At 37.1% G+C, this 23,065-nt stretch overlaps 1 protein-coding gene across 1 annotated transcript in view; it reads right to left on the bottom strand.

Moving 5' to 3' along the window:
- The window catches only part of LOC128997522 (A disintegrin and metalloproteinase with thrombospondin motifs 6-like), a 32,579-nt gene that overhangs the window by 796 nt on the left and 8,718 nt on the right, over positions 1-23,065 (bottom strand). The window contains exons 2-11 of the mRNA XM_054423162.1: positions 21,376-21,436; positions 13,833-14,104; positions 12,810-13,013; positions 11,109-11,276; positions 6,398-6,659; positions 4,470-4,575; positions 2,530-2,664; positions 2,052-2,155; positions 820-962; positions 93-274 (exon numbers count right to left, since the gene is read on the bottom strand). Coding sequence (XP_054279137.1) covers positions 93-274; positions 820-962; positions 2,052-2,155; positions 2,530-2,664; positions 4,470-4,575; positions 6,398-6,659; positions 11,109-11,276; positions 12,810-13,013; positions 13,833-14,104; positions 21,376-21,436 — 1,637 coding nt within the window. The remainder of the gene's footprint in view (positions 1-92; positions 275-819; positions 963-2,051; positions 2,156-2,529; positions 2,665-4,469; positions 4,576-6,397; positions 6,660-11,108; positions 11,277-12,809; positions 13,014-13,832; positions 14,105-21,375; positions 21,437-23,065) is intronic.

Raw genomic sequence — 23,065 nt, 5'->3', positions numbered from 1 at the left:
TTCTTGTAGGCCTATTAATTGTATAGATATATTATTTGAATGACTCATAGGTTTTTCTTGTATCCATTAATTTCTACTTTACAGATTTATACCTGTTGCATTGCCTGTATGCAAACATGATGCCTGTGCTGCCTTGGCCCAGCCCACTAGGCTCCCCCTGCAGACAGCCGGACGCACACTCAGAGTACGGCCCCCAGGGCCCCCACTGTCCTGACACCGGGCCCGCCTGCAGCTGGGACAGACTGCGGGGCACACAGCGTCCACTGCGGCACCACTGTAGGGTACATATGCCTAACATGAATACATTTCTTCATTCATCAATTTAAACTACAATAAAAAGCAGTCTTGATAAGATTAGATTTATAGCACACCGACACGCCAGAGAGCGGATATTAAGGCCAAGAAGAATGAGCATTGACTGATGTGATAGTTTCGATACTGTGAGGATCATGAAAAGCCAAATGATCAGATTTCTAAAAGGATCAAAAAGCTACTGAACAAACTGATACTGGATTACTAAAGGAACACTCAGTTTCCAGGTCCAGCTCTATTGGAATTTACTACACAATGACAAACCTTAAGAAAAATAAATTATTTTCAATCTGTAAAACTATTAAAAGAAAACACGTTTAGAAAAAAATACAATTTTGTTAAACGCTAATATTATATAAATATTTTTATATATTCTTAGCCCTAATAGTTCAACAACCCATTTCAATGCATTCCTTCATAATGAAGTCTATTTGAGCTGCTTATTTTCATTTTGTAAATAAATCAAACTTGAAAGGATCAATAATGTGAGTCTTGTTGAAAATATACCTTGTTAGTGCCACAAGTTGTACCTTCCAGAGCTGGATGGGAGGTCCATGTGTATCTATCACGATGGCAGTGGAGATCTCGACATAGGTCATGTAAAGGCTGTGAAGACGCATGTCTGCTTCCAGCTCCGTATTTCAACATACCTACAATGTGATGAAGGTAAGAAACTTATTGTTAAATAGGGAGAGAACCTCAGAAAAAAATAACAAGCCAAATGTAAAGGGTTGAGAAGAAAAATCTTTTGATTCAAAAGTTGTTCTGCCATGCACAACAAAACTAGAGAGATGTATTTAAGATGAATCAAAAGAAGGGCAGGAAGACACCACAATAGGGAAAGAGAAGCAAGATTTAGATTGTTTGGTCATGTGAAAAGAATACAAGAAGAGAGAGGTTCCATGATAATGGTGATAAGAGAAATGAGACTGAGGTGAAGACATAGAAGAAATTAGTTAGATGAGGTGAATAGAAGTGTGGAGAAAAGAGAATTAAGATAGCCGATGGTGTAGGGAAAGGAACTGTCGAGTAAAGAATGAGAAAGCACATTAACAGTACCGGTAATGAAAAAGATGAAAATGTAATATGTATTCAAAGAACATTCACAAACTTAATTATGAGACATACTAATAGTCACGAACCCAGCCCCACGTGGGCCCCCCCCCCTGCGGATATAAAAATTGTTTATCCATCACGTAGGTCTAGTATGTAATAATTTTTGATTTCAGAAATATTTTGAACATCCCCGTGAACGCCAAGACTCATTATAGTTTCATGTGATCTGGACAAACCCTGAACACCTACCACGGTTGCAATTTGCAAAGATATCATCATTGTGTTTCGCAAAATCTTCATGTCCCCCGTGATCGCGGTGATTATCGTATTCCATGATCGCGGCAAAATTATTGCAAAACAACCAACAAACATAAAAGGTTTTCACCAATTCAGGTTTTTTACAAGTTCCAGTAAACCGGACTCAACTGCAAAAATGGGTTTTATTTTGAACCCACATAAAGTTTACATATTTACGTTGATAGGCTACCTATGACCTATGGCAAAATTTTCTCCAAACAATATGTAAGAATTTAAGTGCTGCCCCCCCTCAATAAAGTCCCGGATCCGCCTCTGCATACTAAATTATTATATGTAAGTTTGGTTTCAAAGTAACCTTGTTGGATACGGTTTAGGCTTTATGAGCATCTTCAAATCAAGGTAGAATTTGTGGTGACAATACGTACATTGCTGATCAGCATCGAACCTCTCTCCAGGCAGAGCTCCGTGGCTAGAATGATCAAGTTGGCTTTGGTCATTATGATCCATGAGGCAGTGAGACTGTGGGCTCCTAAAACAAGTTCAGAGTTTACAAAACAACAATTAATAGATGTTTATATATCTTTTTTCTTACTCTTCCCCACAACCAAAATACTAGGAATGAAAATATTGATCATCATCATGGTCTCGGAAACATATAACTGCCGTCTTCCGTGATCATGGAAACGTTATTGTTGTCGATCGTGGCCAAAGTCCGTCATGTCTCATGCCGAGACTAGCTTATGCTTATAGTTACCAGCCTGAGAAACAGTGTCTCTGCTACACTCAGACCATGTTATCTTGCCACTGTCCAGGGTGGGGGATATGAGGTAGCTGATGGTCGGGTAACAGTTGTTGTATGCTAATGGACCATCATGTCTCATGCCTAGCTTACTAGTTACCAACCTGAGAAACTGTAGTAGGTAATGTCTGCTACACTCAGACCATGTTATCTTGCCACTGCCCAGGGTGGGGGACATGAGGTAGCTGGTCGGGTCACAGTTGTTGTCTGCTAGAGGGCCGTCATGTCTCATGCCTAGACTAAACACAAACAAATCAAATTTACAATAATGTATTCACCGTTGGTATTTTAGAAACTGTCAGATTTAGAGAAAACCTTAAATGGGGAACTTCAGCAACAATTTTTGAATAAAATTTTTAAAACAAATTACTAGTACTTCTACTTTTTTCAAAAATGTCCGCCATTTTCCAATATTCCTATCCAGGAATTGTACCGGTGAGTAATCCGATTACAACTAAATGGACGAATAATTTGCTAATAGAAACTAGTAGGTAGTGTTGTTATAGCTATTTACCTTACAAGTGTAGTAAGAGCGTTTTTACATCACGCAGGTGAATGTTGTGCAACGAGCGGAAGCGAGTTGCATAATTTACCTAAGTGATGTAACACGCTCTTGCGTAACATGTAACGTACAATATTTTACCTGACCCTACAATATACAGGAGGTTATGAGCAATATTTTTCATTATCCATTTCACTCATCTTCTAACAGTAACATTCTTTTACAAACAAAAGCTAGATTAGGAAAATTCTTTAAAGCATAACAATAAATTCAAGCGCACAATTCTAATAATTTCTAGCGTTGAACGTCGTTGGCTCCATAGAGGTATATATTTTGAGTTGAGCACTCAATCTTATTTAAATGGATTTCATTACATCACCGAGTGAGTTTTTTAATACTTTACTTCACTCAAGAAGTAAAGAAGTTGTATACATCACGCTTAGGATAGGGAAGTTTAACATGGCGGGTTAGGTAAAATAAAATGTCTAACTGCTTCTGTACCAAAAAGTAATTTAATTTCCCTTACACAACACTCAAAAATAATAAATCAATTAAATTATGTAAACCTTTTTATACATTTTTACATAATTTATAAAAATTGTGTAAAGTTTTACCTAACCCGCCATGTTAAACTTCCCTATCCCAAGCGTAATGTATACAACTTCTTTACTTCTCGAGTGATGTTAAGTTGAAAAAAACTAACTCGGTGAGAATGAAACCCATTTAAATAACATCGAGTGCTTAACTTAAAAAATACACCTCTATGTAGCCAACGGTGTTCAACGCTAGAAAAAAGCTGTGCACTTGAATTTTATTGTTATGTTATGAAGAATTTTCCTAACCTAGCTTTTGGTTGTAAATGAACGTTACTGTTAGAAGATGAGTGAAATGGGTAATGAAAAATATTGTTCGTAAACAGGCGATTACGAAAAAATACGAAAAAATATTGCTCATAACCTCCTGTATATTGTCGGGTCAGGTAAAATCTTGTATGTTAGCCTACACGTTACGCAAGAGCGTGTTTACATCACTAAGGTAAATTATGCAACTCGCTTCCGCTCCTTGCACAACATTCACCTGTGTGATGTAAAAACGCTCTTACTACTCTTGTAAGGTAAGTAGCTATTAAAGCCTTCAGTGCATAAATGGGCCAGTGATATAAAATCAACGTCTAAACTTCTTTGTAGTATACCCTGTGTTCAAAAACAAGTTGTAAAACATGTAATTTCAATTTGTAGAAGCTATTTATTACAGGTACAATATTCAAAACAGTGTCTATAATTTAAGCTATAGCCTATTTTACATGCTTGTAGAACATTGTTGACTTCACTCTAATTTATCAATAAAAGTCCTTCACATCCATTAGGCCAATTTTATTTCATTTTTGAAAAGAATTTGAGTTTAATAAACATTAGCAAACTCAAATGAAACCAACATGAATCACATAAAAACAGGCTTTGAATTTTACAACTATAGGATAAAGTTGACTTGCACTATTCAAAGTGATTGGTACAAAAGGTGTCTGATAAAATTAGAGCTTACTTATGTCCTATTTCATGTGCCACAACGTAGACACTCTCAAAATGTCTTCCCTCGTTGACTGTACAGCTGCTGGTGGGGGTACACATACCAGCTACTGGTGCTAGGCCTGTCAACCACATATATAACCACATATATAATATATAATATTGTTGCGGGCTTACTGGTTCTTTACAATAAAACTTGGCAATTTAATAATGGGTATTTATTTTACACTAATATTATTTAAACACAGTAATTACATTCACCTAATTATTAACTAAGCCTACCTAAACCATTGCTGATTTAACAAATAGGCAAGGTAGGCTCGTGCCTAGGGCGCGAGGCAGTTGGCTTTTTGGGGGGCACCAACAAATTGGAAAATAAAAAAAATTGTGGTTATATTTGCAATTGATTGGTGAGGAGATTATCATCGTCTACCGTGAATGAGGCAAAGTACTGATTTTTTTCCACGGTCTTTTGGACATTATCGTCGTTTTGCGGTATTGTGAAAAAATTCTGATTATCCCTCGTGGACGTAAAGAAATCATTATATTGTCTCCCACAGTCGTGTGGACACTGGACATAGTAATCGTCTACCGCGATTGCGGCAAAATGATAATCATAACCCGCAGTTGTGTGGAGATCATCATCACCTTCCGGGATCGCCGCAAAATTCTGACTGTTTCCCATGGTCGTGTGGACATAATCATTTTCTTCCAAATATCCTGAGCAATATTCTGATCATCCCTCACGGCTCTGTAGATATCATCATCGTCTTGCGCGATCGCGGAAAAAATCATGTTCATTTGTGGTTGTGAAGACATTATCATCTTCTTCTGTAATCACGGGAAAATTCTGATCATTCCTCGGTCCCTTATATAGGTTTGCCGAGGAACCTTCTAGAGAATCCTAGTACTGTACCTCCAGATAAAGCTGTTTACACCTCCCTCTGGAAGTTTCTACGTGGATGTCAAAGAGCCTATTGACTTAGTCCACTGATGACATGTGTCTATTCTCTGTCTGTGGTGTGTTCGAGGAATCCGAATAGTGCCACGCACTCACAACCAACCCTTCGAGACCCTAGCTATTGTTGTGCGAGGCCCCTGATTTTTAACAATATACAATAGTCAAACACAACTAACACAACTATTTTGTGATTTCTTAAATAAATATAATAATGTCATATACTTTAAGTATTCTCTGTGAATCAAGAGAACTACTGACAGCTATGAATAGCTATTCATTATTCTTCATTGGACATCTAAATCAGTAGTCTTATTGGAATTGTGAAAGTCCAATGCCAGTTTTTTGGGGAGTTAGCCAAGCTTTAAGCATTAACATCAGGTATTTCATTTCAGGTATCTGATTCAGGTATTTGATTCAACTGCTGATTCAATTCAATTCAAATGCTAGTTACCTATTTTCAACCCAATAAATAAAAAATAACTCCCACCCCCATTTGATCACCTTTGCTTAAGATTCACTGAAAATTAGTAAATGTTGTAACGGAAGACAGAAGATGCATTTTAATGGGCTAATTAAATCCTGTTAAATTACAGCAAGGTTTTAGGCTTCATATGTAGATGGTAGAAGGATATGAAACCAGTTTTTGAGCTCAGGCTTATCAATTAATTAACTGCAATATTTTTCTTTATAATATAAAAACTATTTGACTTTAAGTTTCTTACAGCAACAATCATTTGTGGGTTAGTCTTGTTTCTAAGCTAAACTGTTTAATTAACTCAGAACCCAATTTTTACCTAAACACAATCTGTCAACATAGCAGAATATTGGCATTACTAAAAAGACATGGAAACCCCAAACCTATAAATTCCCAACTATCCAGCCCTTGGCTAGCCTGAAAGATATCTGGTCAAAATGTCCAGTTCAATGAAAGTAGGCCTAGCCAGTAAAGCAAAAACATCCGAGTCACAGTTTTAACAACTCACCTACAACCTGGCTGCTGAACTTTCCGTTCTTGCTGCGTACAAACAAGTCGAGCCCAGTGAGTATGAGAGCATGGTCCCAATGCAGAGGATCTGCATCATCTACGGGGTTCTCCTCCCTTTGCCATGCACAGAAGTTACCAAGAAACTTGTCAATGTCGTGGTAGCGGACCAAGCCACTCGGGTCTGTGTGTAGGATCTCTAAACGCTTCATCACAAACGTAACTGGCTGTCCTAATGACGGATCGTGGTATAACAGTTGAACCTGTAGGAAAAATTAGGACTTTGCAAATTATGCCTGCGAGAGTGTTGTTTAAAAAATCTTTGGAATTTCCTATGATGCTTTCACTAGGCCTACCCTACCTATGTTGTGAGATTTGGAATCTGATAATTTCCTTTGATAAAGCAGAACATATGACTGGATTAGTATCTAAATGTCAATGGCTTCAGATGTATTTATATTTTGTTTGAAATCTTTTTAAAACTCATGAAGTATGGTCAAATCATCTTGAGTGTTAAAAGTGACAAATTCTGACTTAAAATAATTAGTTTTTAATCATAGTGGTCATAGTGGTGTTAATAAGTAGTAGTTAGTTGCAGCATTGTTGTGAAGTAGGACAGGATGGTCTACCCCCTTCCTGTAACTAATGAGTATGATTTAAAATTTGTATTAAAGTCACAGAAAATTAATTGTTTGGGTAGCCGAGTGGTTATGGCAATTGGAATCAAGTGACTAGGAAGAAAAGGATTAATGTAAATTGTCGTGGTGATAGAGAGAAGTCAAATCCAGTTCGTCCTCAATCTAAAGTGCAACGAAACCGAGCTATAATTGGCAAAGCCAAACAAACTGGACCTCTTGTTGTGGCACAGAGGAAATCCTGGGTGTTTTTATCAAGATTTGACCCATGTGTGAAACCTGAAAGCCTAGTTGAGTATATAAGGAACTTGTGTCCTATTGAACACTCTCAAATCCAGTGTGAACAACTTCCCACTAAGTACCAGGGTTACTCATCTTTTAAGGTAGGTGTACCTTCTGACTCTATTGACAAGCTGTTGGATAGCAATCTCTGGCCTGAGGGAATACTTATATGTAAATTTTTGACTCCTAGAACTAATAGTCACAGGACCAGTACTAGGCCTAACCTTGAACAACATGATAGGCCTAGGCCTACTTCTAAGACTTCTGATGGTCCAAAAAACGGGACGTAAGCCCCAACCCACATTGTCTTGGGGCGGAAAAAAACTGTGATATTAGTTTTAGGTTTGATTTCTTAAATATTAGGTCTATTTTTAACAAGATAGAAGACCTTGAAGTTTTGTTACATAATGAGAACCCTGAAGTATTGTGTGTTGCCGAAACGTGGCTTAATGAATCTAAGCTGAATTGTTTTAAAGTAAATGGATACAAAACCATTTCTGAATATTCTAGACCTAACCGAGTAGGGGGTGGAGTTGCTCTGTTGCTTAAAACTGACTCTAGGCTTAAATTTAAGCCGATGACATTATCTATTGACGAAGACATTTGTTCTGAAGGTGTATTTGAGTTCTGTTTGGGACTAATGCAGCTAGACAAGTTCCAAATTATTGTTGTGGTATTGTATCGGCCTGGGACTGCCAACAGCGCTGATGTGATTGATTTTATTGATCGTTTTGACTTGTTGATTTCTACCCTCAGAGATAAGTTTAATATCCCGCTTCTTATTTGCGCTGACTTAAATATAAACAATCTTGAGAGATCCTGGGAAAGTCAGCTGCTTCAGGATTTGTTAGAATGTAATAACCTGAACATTATATTTAAAGGTCCAACGAGAGTAACACCTGATTGTATAACTCAGCTTGACTATTTTATTGTTGACTCGTGTGTTGCACATATGTTTCGTGCCTCCAGTGCCAAACCTGTTTTTTTTCTGACCACCATTTGTTATCAGTACACTTGTTGTGTGAACGTTTTGGAGAGGGAAATGTAAATAAGACAGTGAAGAGGAAATTTACAGCCTCGACTTTTGAAGCCTTCAAAATTTTATCTAACAATGAAGCTTGGATGCCAGAACCTAATTTAAGAAATATCACCTCTAATGATTTATTTGACCATTTCTACGATTCGTTCATGTATGTTTTTAATGTAAGTTTCCCTGTGTCTACTTCAAATACAAAGAATGAACATAGCCCTTCTTGGGTCAGTCATGAGGTATCGCAGTCGCATGAAGCACTCTTGGACCTGTACTGGAATACTAGGTCGCCTCACTGTTCTGTCGATGGAAAAAATGCTTATCGCGCAGCTAAACGCCACCACTCTGCACTTGTTAACAAAACAAAAAAGGCCTTTTTTGGTAACAAAATATTAAATTCCAAAAACACAAGCAAGGAATCTTGGGCAGTGGTCCGTACACTGTGCGATGAAAAGTATCAGACCCAATCAAACCTGATTCTTATGATCGATGACGTGGAAGTCAAAAATCCTCAGACAATAGTAGACTATTTCTGTAAATCTTTTCACCAGGAAATATGTACGTTGGCTAAAGATAATGTAGCCCCTGTGTTGCCCACTGATCTCGAAGCGAGTCGCTTTGTACTGTCTCCTACTTCTGCGTCTGAGGTTCGTGAAGTCGTCTTATTAATAGGATCAAAAAAAAGTTCTGGCATTGATGAAGTCCCATGCAGCCTTCTCAAACTTTGCAATGAAAACATCTTTGAAGCATTGGCCTGCTCTATTAACAAGTCGTTTGAAACTGGTTGCTTTCCTGATTCGTTGAAAACTTCAAAGGTTGTCCCTGTATTTAAGAAAAATGATCCTCTTAACGCAAGTAACTACCGGCCTATTTCTGTCCAGCCTTGTTTTGGTAAAATCTTTGAGATTATTTTTCTTAAAAGATTGCTAAGTTTTATTGAAACAAATAACATCTTGTCAAATAACCAATTTGGGTTCAGAAAAAACATGTCTACCTGTGATGCCATTTTTGCCCTTTTAAAGGAAGTGTATAACCACCTTGACATATCTGACAGCTTACTATGTCTCTTTTACGACATGACAAAGGCTTTTGATCTTCTTGACCACAGGATCCTTCTGGATAAGCTGCGAACGCTTGGCATTTCTGGAAACCCACTGCGATGGATTTCATCGTATCTTAAAGATCGGCACATGATTGTATCCTTGAAGCACAGAGGCCCTGACAACATCCTTCGGACATATAAATCGTCTCCATCACCAGCTCTGAACATCGGTGTCCCCCAGGGATCAAACCTTGGGCCCATCCTATTCCTGTTATACGTGAATGACTTGCCTGGCTCCATATCATCTGGAAATTTATGGCTTTTTGCCGATGACGCCTGTCACCTAGTCCCAAGCCCAAATCGGAACATCACGATTGAAAACGCCCAAACTGGCTTGCTTGAAATGTCAACTTGGTGTAGCAAAAATCATCTGGTCCTTAATTCTAGTAAAACTAAATTAATGGAATTTTATAACAGGAAGAAGCCTGAACCACCTCCGATATTGACCTTGGACGGGGTGCTACTTGAAACCTGTAGTGAAACCAAATACTTGGGCCTACACATTACGGAGAACCTTAATTGGGGAACACATGTCGATGCAATAGCGCCCAGACTGTCATCTGTCACCTACCTGCTGTTTAGACTTCAAAAGCTGGTTGACATCGAGATTCTCCTTAAGGTTTATTATGGCTGTTTTCATAGCATAATCTCATATGGTTTGGTATTTTGGGGTGGTTGTAGTGAGGCAAAACGCATCTTCATCCTTCAAAAGCGTGCAATTAGAAGAATATGTGGAGTCCATAGACGGACACACTGTAAACCTTTGTTCCAAGAACTGAACATCCTCACACTTCCGTCCCTCTTTATATTGGAATCCGCATTGCTTGTTAAGAAGAACCCCAATATTTTTGTAACAAACAGCATGGTCCACAATTACAATACAAGAAGAGCAACAAATCCACATGTACCTCAAGTAAATTCCACCCTTGCAAGCAAGAGCCCTTACTTCAATAGTATAAAAATTTACAATAAATTGCCTCAGTACATCACACAAGAGCCCTCTGTCAACAAATTCAAGAACCTGCTAAAAACATTCTTAAGTCAAGTGGCCTACTACAGTGTTGATGAGATATATGTCTAGGCCATGTACAATCTTGAAGAGGAAATGAATCCATCTATATAAATATATATGAAGAAATGTATAAAAACCTGACGACCACGTCGCTGATGCGATACCAGTGGGAATTCTCCAAGTATCCAAGTATCCAAGTAAGTATGGTGCTCGTCTTTAAATCTGAAGGTCGCTGGTTCGAATCCAAGGGAGATCGTTTCCAGACTCAGATGCCATTTGTCATTGAGCTATGAATTTCAGGTTTCAAAGCTGTAGAGTTTATAGAATCTTATTTTTTATGGTTTTGGCTGTCAGTAAAAGGTGCATCCACAATCCAGACATTGTTATAACCATTACCAGAGATATTGTAATGTACGAGGCTTAATTCTTAAGTGGTTTTGTAAACCCACCATTTAGTTTAAAACCACTCCAAATAGACCGCAAGAGGTCTTTTTGTAAAATTATAACCTATGATACGATGATTAGAACCGAAGTACCTTAGGTTCTGTTCTAAGTAATGATATTATTAGATTAAAACACTTATTTGAACTTATTTGAATCATCAAAACTCAAATTTGAACCATTACTTACAAAGATATTTGGTTTACTCACAGCATTAACCATAGCTAACACAAACCGGACGACCTCTCGCTCTGTGTCAGTGGGGAAGTTGTTGGACATGAGGTTGAACATGTCACTGTCTACAAAGACAGCAGTCTCTACATGAACAGGCGAGTTGGTTGCTCGCCTCACACGTCCTGTGTTATGGATAGGCACTGCCTGCAACAAGGGACATTAAACTAAAAAATACCCCCGCCACAGCAAACCTGCAGACTAAGCGAATTTCCATTTGCCTGATTGGATTTACATTCAAATGTCTCCTTAAAAATATCACATTTATTCCCTATTTAAATAACATTAGTTTAATGAGTACTTAGATTTGCTGCAACAGGGAGGGTATAAAGGTGTTTTTTATAAAATGTTAATAGTTTAGTATGAAATGAATGCATTTTCCAAATTTGATCAAAATATGTTCATAAACAAGCAAACTACAACAGTTTACTTATACTCCTTATGAATAACATGGGAATTTTAAATACAGATTTTTGGAATTTTCTGCGTAACTATTAGGCGCATAATAACGCTTCAATATACTAAATTATTTGTTTTTATAAGCTCTAAAAAATGGTTTGGAAAGAAATTGTTAAATTTTATGTTTTTGGGGTCAAAATGGGTAAAACCAATTTTTACCCCATAAAACCCCCCATAAACCCCTGTTCCCATAGTCCGATCATGCTGGTTCGCGAACTAGTTCGAATAATGTAGGTTTACACGTTTGTACCATATTTCATCAAAATCAGATGATTTTGCTCGAGTTATCACGCTAACGGACACATTCATAAATTAATTTGAACGGATGGTGTTTTTGGCCTCTAGAGACCTCAGAACCTTATTCCCTATAGGGGAAATTTGCCAAAAAAGATTTTCTTGTGAATTCTGGATTGAACCACGTTTTCTGGGTAATGTAGGATGCTGCTGTTCCAGAAAGGTTAGTCCTCCACCTTCAGAGCAGCAGACACTTGTTCACCCAAATCACTACTATCTCTACTTTGCACTGAGACTAAAGATGATAGACTGTAATGCTTCTATTGGCACGCATCTATACATCGCTTAGACAGCACAATTATATGAAGAAGTCACAAGAAGATGGCTTGTAGTTTGCATGTGACATGTTACGGGCCCAAGAGATATTTGTGCCCGCTCCCCTTTTCCTTGTGGGGGAATTTTTCTCTTCCTTAATGCCCAACAAACCAAAACCCCATTACTAAAGTAGTCACAAGGATTTTTTCGTTGGAAAATTTCCCTGTAACTCCAGATTCTAACAAAGAACAATTTTTTTAAATTTAAAGTTGATATATTTTACAATGAAAATTAATAGTACATAATGTTTTCAGCTTCGGAATGCCAAGAGGCTCCTATGAACTCAACGGAGGGATTGCAAAACATTTTGAGTTTCCCTTACTCCCCCCTCTCCAACAATAAGTATTTCGGTAACATTTCACAATTAGATCTGTGCATTGCAGGCATTGGGTATTTGTTTGGTATTTATATCAAATCAATTTTCAAAATCATAAAATCACATTTTTAATATTGTTTATAATAATAAGTTCTTGGGGGAAGAGACCATGGCCCCTTTAGTAGCCACCTATGCCTTTTGGCTTTAGCGATTCATGCAAAATAGTTTTTTAATATTTTTTACATAAATTTCCAAGATATAAAGTCTCCAACTTGATAAAACCCCTTCACATTTACCTCCGATCTCACTCCACAAAACGAGTCTCCACTGTTCAGACTAGAAGATCTCACTCTGTTTAGGTCCGTGTGGAAATGACTGATGTGTTTACGGACTATCACATGAGGAGAAGAAGAAGATCGGTCGGACGACCTTTTGGTGAACCTCTTTGGCAGTGGGTTTATCACATAGTACTCATCTCCTGGTGGTTTAATTACTCCTCTCTGAAAATGAGACAACTTTGTTTATAAATCAGTGCTTGGATCATATAAAATATATAAAACCAATAGGCCTACAATCATTATATATTTATACGCATGCACTGTTGATGACATACTCTCTGGTGTGGATTAACGTCCGCACGAGTGAGTACTACGACTATCCGCAGTACTATCCTGATATTTAGACCAATTCGTACATACCAAGGCAAAAATTTGGTTCGGATTCCACTATAAAATGTAGGTCCCTTAGTTGCCATTAGCTGTATGGGCTATTAATTAACAGCTGTGTCTAAGGAGTATGTCGGCCTTAGTCACTAACAAGACTACAAGATAGCCACTCATCCTACACTCATCTCCATTCATATTGGCTTAAAATACCTACTTTGTATGGTCGCCATTTCATCAAAAAGTATTAAAAGTACTGTACAATAAATATCCAAACTTAAGTAAATTCCTAGTACAGTACCCTTTCTTAATCAATCCCTTTATAACCCACCCTTTATCTTTCCAATCATTCTTAAACCATCCATTTCTCTTTTCAAACATTCTTAAACCATCCCTTTCTCTTTTCAAACATTCATAATCCATCCCTTTTGTTTACTAATATTTTCTTAATCCAATTCTAGCATTTCTTAATCCATCCTTTTCTCTTACCTGTACTTCATTAATTAACCTCTTAGTCTTTTTGCACCCTCCCTAATCCACCCTTTGTTGCCAGAGAAAATATTATACACTTAAATAATCAGAGATAATATTATTTAAGTAGAAATGAGATTTTAGTCACAGAGTTGAAGAATCTCAAGAAGACTACTCTCCACTCACCACCCCTCCGCAGACGCTAACTGCTGCCCTCTCCTCCCCAACACTGGTGAAGTAACAGTCCGTCTCTACCAGGTCCATGGGTAGCTGCTCTGACCGGTTGCCCCAGCGGCTGACCAGCGCAAACCTTGGGTCCAGGAGAGAAGTTGCTGGTTGGAGGTCCAGGGTGAACTGTTTCTGGAGTACAGGAGCATCCAAGAGCAGCTGGTGTGGAGTGGTGGGAGTGCGGCGGTGACGGGACGGCAGCACCGGGTGGACAATGTCATACAAGGCTCCTGGAACAGAAAGTTAAATTAATCACTTAAATTGCATATTATAGCACACTTTGTGTACCTGCGTATTTTAAGGTATGAATATCAAAGCAAGGTATGTGAAAAATTGTGTGAATTATCTATTTTTAATTTCAATATTGATGGCCACTCGATAATATGCAAGCAAATAGACTTATAGAGGTTTAAGTTACCAGATGTCTGTCAAAACGATCAATTGAAGTATTTACAGGTTTTTTGTGCTAGATCATACCTCCATTGTTCTAATGATGCCTCCACCCTGAGGAATTATATTTAAACATTCTGACCTGATGATGAGCTCTTTTTCCAACAGCACGAAACAGCTGTGAATCTATATGAATCAAATTAGAATTTTGTCTGTACATTGCTCAAAATTATATATATTTTTTTATTTTTACGTTTTATCTTTGTTTTATGCATTAAAGAAGCTGAAACAAGTCTTATCTCAATTTCCGTCTGGCTTGTCTGTCATGGCCCAGAAAACATTTTACGCAACCTTCTCCTGAAAAACGAGAGCATCGATTGGGATTCAAATTGTTTTTTTCTATTCACTGGATTGACAAGAAGAGTGTCTTTAGCCATTAAAATATGACCTCACTACTTTTTAAATAAAATAATGGACGTTCAAAAGCCCAATTTTGCGCGATTTTTTCAAGTTTTCTCTTAATGTTAACCATATAATATGTCATTCATGAAATACTCATCTGTTTTAAGAATACGACATCTATGAAGTAACAAACAGCTGTTTGGATAAAGACGATTTTTTTCTAGCTGTCACTGGATATGTTTACATTAAATGTTGTTTACAAATACTGCAACCATTTCCAATCACGTTTTGTAAGAAAATCCAAAACCAAGTGAAATTAAAAACATTATATGCCTTACACAACGGATTTTATTAATCACAAGTGCAATAATGTGTAACTAACTGTAAATTAAATTAAATTTCTAAGCATCATTCATGTGGCTAACCGGAGATTCTGTGTGTGCCTGTGTCAAATCGTACTTGAGTTTTGATAACCGGGAAACAGACCCTGAAACAGTGCTGCATACAGAGTTTTGCCTGCATATCTGGAAAAATGCACACTAAATATGCAAACCAACTGCTGTTCTGATTATAAGAAGTTTTCAACTATAGTTCGGCCGCATAGAAAACGACCTCCGTGCTAATGCTAAACCAATGCTAGAGGAGGTCGCTTTCTAAGCGGCCGAACTATAACTACAAGATCCCGTCTGTAAAAGGTACACAGCTAGTTATATACTACAAATGGATTGTTTTGACAAGGTAAACTTAAACCTTAATTAAGTTAATTTAACTATATGTGTATCTTTGTTGTTAAGTTACTGACCAGCCCAACAAGCTGGTATGACAAATTTCGAATGAGCTCATTCATTAGGCCTACCAACCATTCCTTCTGATACAGCAACAACAGCTGGGTGATGCACATTTTAAGCTGAATAATAAACAAGATGATTGTTGAATGAAGTGAAATTATCAGTTGTTTCTCAAACCAGGAGCATTAATTAAAATCTCGACAATGAAGAACAGCTGAGTCAACTGCCAACTTTACCACATTGCATATGGCCGGCACTTCCAAGTAGATTACAAATATAATATAGTGACTTGTCCTATTCCGTCTGCAAACCAAATAGTGTCTAGGGAAGATCCTTCTGATACATAATCCTTCACAACAATGGGGTTTTTTGTCATGATTACATTAAATGTACAACTTTCTCTTCATCATTTCACACCTTATCAAGAATAATGATTACCTCATTTGCCCTCTACAGTGGCAGAATGTGCTGACTAAGGCTACTACAGCTATAATGACTCCTCAACTGATTAAAATGTGTCATAACCAATAACCATAGAAATGTATTTAAAGTGGTTCACAAGAATATTAATGTTACTCATCCTTTGATGTACTAGGCTTTTTGAATTTCTTATACTTTTAGCTAGTTTGCCTTTAAAAAACTCAGGTTATTATTACTTACATAAAATTAAAAGCCTACACATGAAATAAATTTAAAACAAAATCTTGAACCTATTGACCTTGAACTCAGCAGTATATGACATTTGTTCATTACTGGAGGGTAACATCTAAGAGAGTGGGTTAGGTTAGGTTAGGTTAGGTCTAGGCCTAGGGGTACTACACATCTACTAAGACCAGACCACAGGGAATTAACTGAATAAGTATTCTCTTCTTTGTGCTAAGAAAGGCCAAGAGGACACATAAGTAACACAGAGTAACAAATTAAGGTGCTGAGACATTTAACTTCCGGTTCCTGTTGAACAATACAGAATTGCAGAGCAGAGCACAGGTCTTATCTGATAACACTGACCGGATGTGGAAAGCCAACTGACGGAAAGAACATTCCACTGAGCCCAATTACAGTTTAATTAACAGCGAACGGCAACCTTTCTCCTTACTCTGTGTCTTGCTACACAATACGAGCACGAGGACAAAGATGTGTTATTTCTCTATGGATATTTGAACGCAATGCTGCAGAACTTTGTGAAGTTACTGAAGTTTCATTGATCGGGGTTTCGGTTGGCTGAAATAGTTTATATCGATATCATCTTACTTTCTGTTGCGTTGGAAATATCCTCACCCTCACACTATACCTAAGTTACCGTACATCATCGTTATCGAATTCAGTGTGGTTGTGGTTTAATGACATGTTTATGGCTGTACCTTTTAACGTTACGTAAAATGTACTGTAATTGAATCTCTTTTGCTCTTTATTAGTCTTATAAGTTACAAGAAACCAAACGAACGTAAATGTACGTACGAATTTGGGGTTTGGCATTATTCTTTTATTTTGATCAAGTACCCTGTCCCTAAATAGTTCTGACTTAACGGTCAACAACTAATCTTAGTAAATAATGATCATTGCCTTTCAACAAGACATGTACAGACCGTTCCCTTGTCAAGCCTGTGTCACACTTGGCTACTTACTAGCAGCTACCTAGTAGCAGCTACTGAAATAGCAGCTACTTTTCCTGTCACACTTATTTTGGTAGCGTCTATTCACTAGCTGCTACTACTAGTTTAGCTCAAGAGAGGTTATGTCCCAAAGACACGGATATTTTTTATACAGGTTCAAAAAATTAATCACATCTCCCCCACCCCACTTCGGATCACTCATGATTACTTCAGAAATTATTCAAAATGAACGAGAATAAACAAATCAGGCAGACAGCACGTGGTGCAAGTAGCCGCTAGTCTGCTATTGAAGCTGTCACACTGGGCGACAGTCGCTACTTGATAGCTGCTAGTTGGTCACGTGACTCACTAGCGCAGTTTAGTAGCACGGAAAGTTGGACATGTTCAACTTTCCGTGCTAGTAAAATTTCACTAGCGCGCTACTCTTAGTAGCTGCTACTGCCTATGTCACATTGGCTACTTAGTAGCTGCTATTTCGCTAGCTGCTAGTAAAGTAGCGTAGTGTGACACAGGCTTAAATAATAATAAATGTACACAATATTTAATAATTAATATTGACAATTAATATTTAATAATTAATAATAACAATACATAATAATTAAATGTACACAAAAAGCTACTAGCATAAAAAAATAAATATAGCTTCGTTCATAAGTTAAATTGATTCTGCATAAACCAGTTATATATTGGATTTGGTCTTGAGTTGCCGGGCTAGAATGAACATTTAAAAATTTACTGTTACAAGATTATTTTACCCTTTAACATTCTCACACATTTCTACATTTTTATTTCACTTGAAGTCATTTAAACTTTCAACAGTTTTGAAAAACTAATGTAGGCAACGAAGATAAATTAAGACCACCTTTACCAGAACACGTCCCTAGTGTTGTGTTCAAGTCTATATTTATCGATTTACTATAATACAATAAGGGTTTTCTAAGTAGGCCTATACGTTTTTCAACCATCCTACTCAACCAATGTTTACGATTGATGAGGTTGTTATTGTAAAGCTTCTAGCGGTGGGACGAATGGTAAACAAAAAGGTAACTTTCATTATGGTCACCCTCTAAAGTTTATTTTTTCAGAATTTGCTTTTCAAGATTCAAGTGATGCTGACTAACTTTCTTTATAATAGTTGGAATATGATTTTAAAAATATTATAAGACATTAATATTTAATCGCAAGAAGACGATGAAGTTTATATTTGATCCCTTGCCACAAAACACGACCTTACATAAATTTAGGGTGTCCTGAGAGTACAACCTCGGGGATGGGCGGACAGTGTCGTCGGGTCAAAGTCGAGGTGAGCCTCTAGAAGTGACCTTGACCTGAACCTAGGCTATAAACTCTGGTCCAGACCTAGGAACGCCGTGAGCGACGTGAGAAATATACTTGTACCTTCCGCATACCAGTCTAGCATACGATAATCTTTGCTGACGATACACGATACGTGCGTGTATTATATGCACGTTTGCACGAGCACGATTGGGTACATTTCATGTCATGTGCTAAGAGAATCCGTTCTCACAATATACAAAATTCCGTATTTAAGAATTGATGCCTGTCGACCATGATTACTCGTTCCGTTGGTTCCGATAACCATAGTATCCCATTTGATATAGGTAATTTTTTAAGAGTATCTTATTACGAGTATGGCATTTTCCTTATATGTGACATTAAGGTAGAGAAAAAGAGGTTACTGGGGTTAGAATAATATCAAGATGGTTAATTACTTTTTTATATGTTTACTTTACAATCTGTTCTATCCTATCCTATATTCTCACAAGTAGAATATTTGAGAATCCACGCCAGAGGTAAGGTCTATTTTGTTTTTAGATGTCCTCAAATGTTGTTTAGTTTATGGGAAGTGGATCTAGGCCCAGACATGTCAACCATAGTGTATATTAGTTTTTCTTATAGTTCTTATAGTTTTTCTTATTGTTGCCGGTCAAAATATTGTTGAGTTATTTCCCAAGGTGCCTAATACAAGTTTTATTGATGTAAAAGAGTTAGCGGTCAACATATTGTTGAGTTATTTTACAAGATACCTAATAATCAATCAGCAATTTATTTTCTCAGCTCACAATGCACAATACCGTTCAATAATTGTATATTACACAATGCTTAGCAGTTTAGTGCGAGAGTTACAGTTAAGAACTGTTCTCACACTAGGAAGTCTATTGTGTTGTGAAACAGTTTGAACGGTTGTCTGGCTTGTGAGAACTCGGCCAAACAAGGTTAATGAAAAAAGTCCCTACAAACAATAACAAATCCATGATGGTAAGTGATCGTTTATGTTCATAACAAATCATTCTATATGACAATAACATTACTAAATTGCCTGGGCAGTCGAGTGGTCATAGTCCTCGCCTGTTCACCTCCATATCTGAAGATCGCTGGTTCGATTACGGACAAGAACGTTACCAAACCCCGATGCCATATTTTATTGGACTATCAATTGATGATGCTGTCTAAAAAAAGTTTGACGTTAGATGGCAACGAGATCAGAGTTTAGACCATTAGCTTTTTAATAAAAGCATAGATTTAAAGCAGTAGACTTGTTTATTGTCTACTCCTTTAAACTATGATAAAAGTTCGATAGTGTCATAGTCCAAGATTGACCCATATAAATAATAAAAACACTACTTCAAATCAACAGTAATCTGACAATTATTTTCAAGGTCGTATAATAATTTGAACCATGTTGTATTAGCGCTATAGATCGCAGCAGAGAGTTATGTTGGCAGTCTCTAAAATGAAGTGAAGAAGTAGAGTAATCATATTCATTTCGAAACTATCACCACAGACCAGAGAAACCCCCTTATCCCTTACTTACCACAGCTACACATTGCCTACCTTTGTATTTATACAAAGTATTGTCTAAAGTATTAATCTGAGTACCCTATATTTTTCTTTAAAAATTCAGGTATCTCTACTCTGATCGAAATAAGGATAATTCTGTATTCCTTATAAGCTATAATAAGCATCAATTCGGTATGCAATGTTACAAAAATATCACAAAAACGAAATAAATTGCATATTAAATATTATTATGTTTTGGGGGTAAAAATGGGAACCCCTATTTTTACCCTATAAAATTCCTTTCCCGTAGTCGATTACAGTAGTTCCCAAATTTCATCAAAATCGGAGGATTTTTACGAGTACACAGCATTATAGGTAATAGGTATAATCGCTTATTCCCTACCATCGATGTACAACGATTTCGCTACAAGGGGAATTTACAAAAAAATAAAGATATCACTCAGGATAGTCAAGAAAATTCAGGCTATAAAGAAAAGTAAGAATATGTACTAACAAAAGTAGTACTACAGCAAAGATATCTTCATGGAAACTTAACCACTAATAATTTTGCAACGAAATCCTTGGGTTTATTGTTAATAATTTAGCAAAAATTCCAAGTTTTTCTACTATCCCATATTATGTGTGTAAACAATGAGTGGGTCATTGCCAAGCGTGTGCCACTTCTCTGGCGTGTGACAGCATACCTCACCTCACGATATTGAGTCATAATCAGCTGATTACAAGGTCCTCAGGGTCATGAATCAGCTGGAGGATAACTACCTGAAGAATCCCATATGTTTAAATACAATCATTGGCGTTACTTGTAAAATTGGTTAAACATCTATTCCCTTGGAGAGTTATGCAGCTGAATGAAGACGATTTCAGATAAGTTCCGTCTAGTTTTCGAGAGAACATTTCATTTACTACTAGTTCTTTCTTTTTTAACCAATCTTAAAACAATTTCAACCTGATGGAACTGGTTTGTTTATATTAGGTTATGTGTTTTATTCGACACTTTAACAGATACCGTAGTGTAAAGTGGCCGTGGGAACTTTAATCAAACTATCCTACATTGTAGAGAGAATTACAGACATCAGCACGCTAAAAAACATACTAACATAAAATACACAAAGCCTAAAACGGACTTCAGATTTTTGGGCGGAGTAGACATGCTTTATTCACTATCAATGGTGGTAATTCGATGAGGGCAGAGGGTCATAATCCCACAAAAAAAATTCTTCAGACCTTGTTTGTAAAATTGTCTACGTATTTTAATAATTAATGTTTAGAATTACGTATTGCATGGTTCAAATGTGTCCTATTATATTATTGTTCAATCGATTAAAAGTTAAGTTAAACAACTGTAAAAAAATTCTGTAAAAGGTATTCAGAACTGTTGTAAGTCTGTAGCATAACGGATATTGTATGTTTTATTAAGAGTTAGATTAATTGACTAACTATTGCAGTTTCCAAAAGATAAAATAATAATTAAAAACCTAATAATACCTGTTTCCTCTTGCCCTATCAAAGTCAGCCATTCCTCTTCTGTTAGTTGCTGTCTGAGATCCTGAAACAAAAACGAATAGCCATAGTAATAGCTTTTTATTGTTTTTTATAATCTTCTTTCTCTCTACGAGTTACGCTAAACTACCTGGGATCGATTGTCTAATAGCCTACATAGTCGGCCTTTTTGGGAGTTTCGTTGGTGCAACCACAAACTAGGGAACAACTCATATCTCTAAAAACGGGAACACGTTGTTGAAAAGTGTTGTATGACAAGTAAAATAAGGATACAGTAGTAACCTCTTATGACGTCATCAGAGAGTTTCCAATAATATGATGCGTACATTAAAATGATTTTTACATGACAGAGAAAACACGATTTACGTTATACATTACATATTGTTATCACATTATACTAAATAGTAAAACAGGTCGCATCTTATAAATTTGTCATCATTATAGATGAGCTGAAGACTTGAAGGCACGTTTTATAAAGGTATGTAGAGTACGTTTATGTGTACGATTAATCTCTACACATTTACAGCCAAGCCAACGTTTAACTAATACATTAACCGTATAAAACCACGCTGCAGTGATGAGCCAAACGTCTGCTAGACGTAAGTAGAGCAGTCTTAAAGCAAGAACGCGAAACACGAACCGACGTTTTCTCGCTCCAGTTCGAGAACCTCCGCAAGAACGAAAGTAACATCGCTTTTCACCTAAATGACTGAGTGGTTGCTGGAGATTGTAGGGTACAAGAGTAGGTATCGTGTCAGTGCCCACTGGCGAACATGGTAATGTAACAAGTACAACCTCTGTTCTGTTACATACAGTACTACTCACGTTGAAGAATCTGTCCGGTCTAAACTGAGGCATGGATTCAACGATAGATTAAACACACTGCCTTAATTGTGACAGGCGTACACAACCACAGAGGTGAAGTGGACTCTAACTCTGTGACACATCATAGAACTTGAAGTCATACACGACATTCTGTTGTATCACACTGTTAAGGGTGCTAGTAAAACATTGTAGAAAGTTATTTAAAACATTGAAAAGTACTTCAAAAAGGGCTATTTTAGTCGTAACTGCATACGTTGCAGAAGGAAGCCTCATTGAGCAGCCACGAAAGATCTATAGTTCGAGCAAGCGGCGACTAAAACGCCTTCTATAGCTTTGTAGTAGGTAGCCATTTTATGTACAAGTTTGTCATATAGTTAATCAAGTGAAGTAGCCCAGACAAAACATTACCATATCAAAACAAACTTAAAAACATGTAATTCCATTGTTATCAGTAACAGCAGCAGCTGTTCTAGTCAAGGCAAACAGAACACCAAAATCTTCATTTAGTTTTGTACTGTACAACCATTTTTACTCAGCCAGAGAACAATGAACTTAACCGATTCTAGAGTTCACCGTGTCACTTTTTTCCATCCTCACTCAACCTTGACTGATTACAGATCTCCTTCCCGCCATTTACACGACACTTCGGTGTTTTAATGTTGGCTATCCTGAGAGTACCAGTACCATCTCACTTCCGCCAACCTTTCTGGGTCGACCGTTGACCGCTGTGTAACACGCAATACTTAACAACACGTAATGTTTAAATCACAACTGAAAATGAAACTGTCAATGAAAGTACTGTTCTATCTAATTGATATAATATTATATTCTTGTGTTATAAGTCTATGGT

This window comes from Macrosteles quadrilineatus, unplaced genomic scaffold, assembly GCF_028750875.1.
Source record: "Macrosteles quadrilineatus isolate MER2022 unplaced genomic scaffold, UCM_ALF_1.0 Scaffold_6__1_contigs__length_79288215, whole genome shotgun sequence".
NCBI classification, from domain to species: Eukaryota; Metazoa; Arthropoda; class Insecta; order Hemiptera; family Cicadellidae; genus Macrosteles; species Macrosteles quadrilineatus.
The sequence above is the reverse complement of the archived record's forward strand: the minus strand, read 5'-3'. Positions and strand labels throughout refer to the sequence as shown.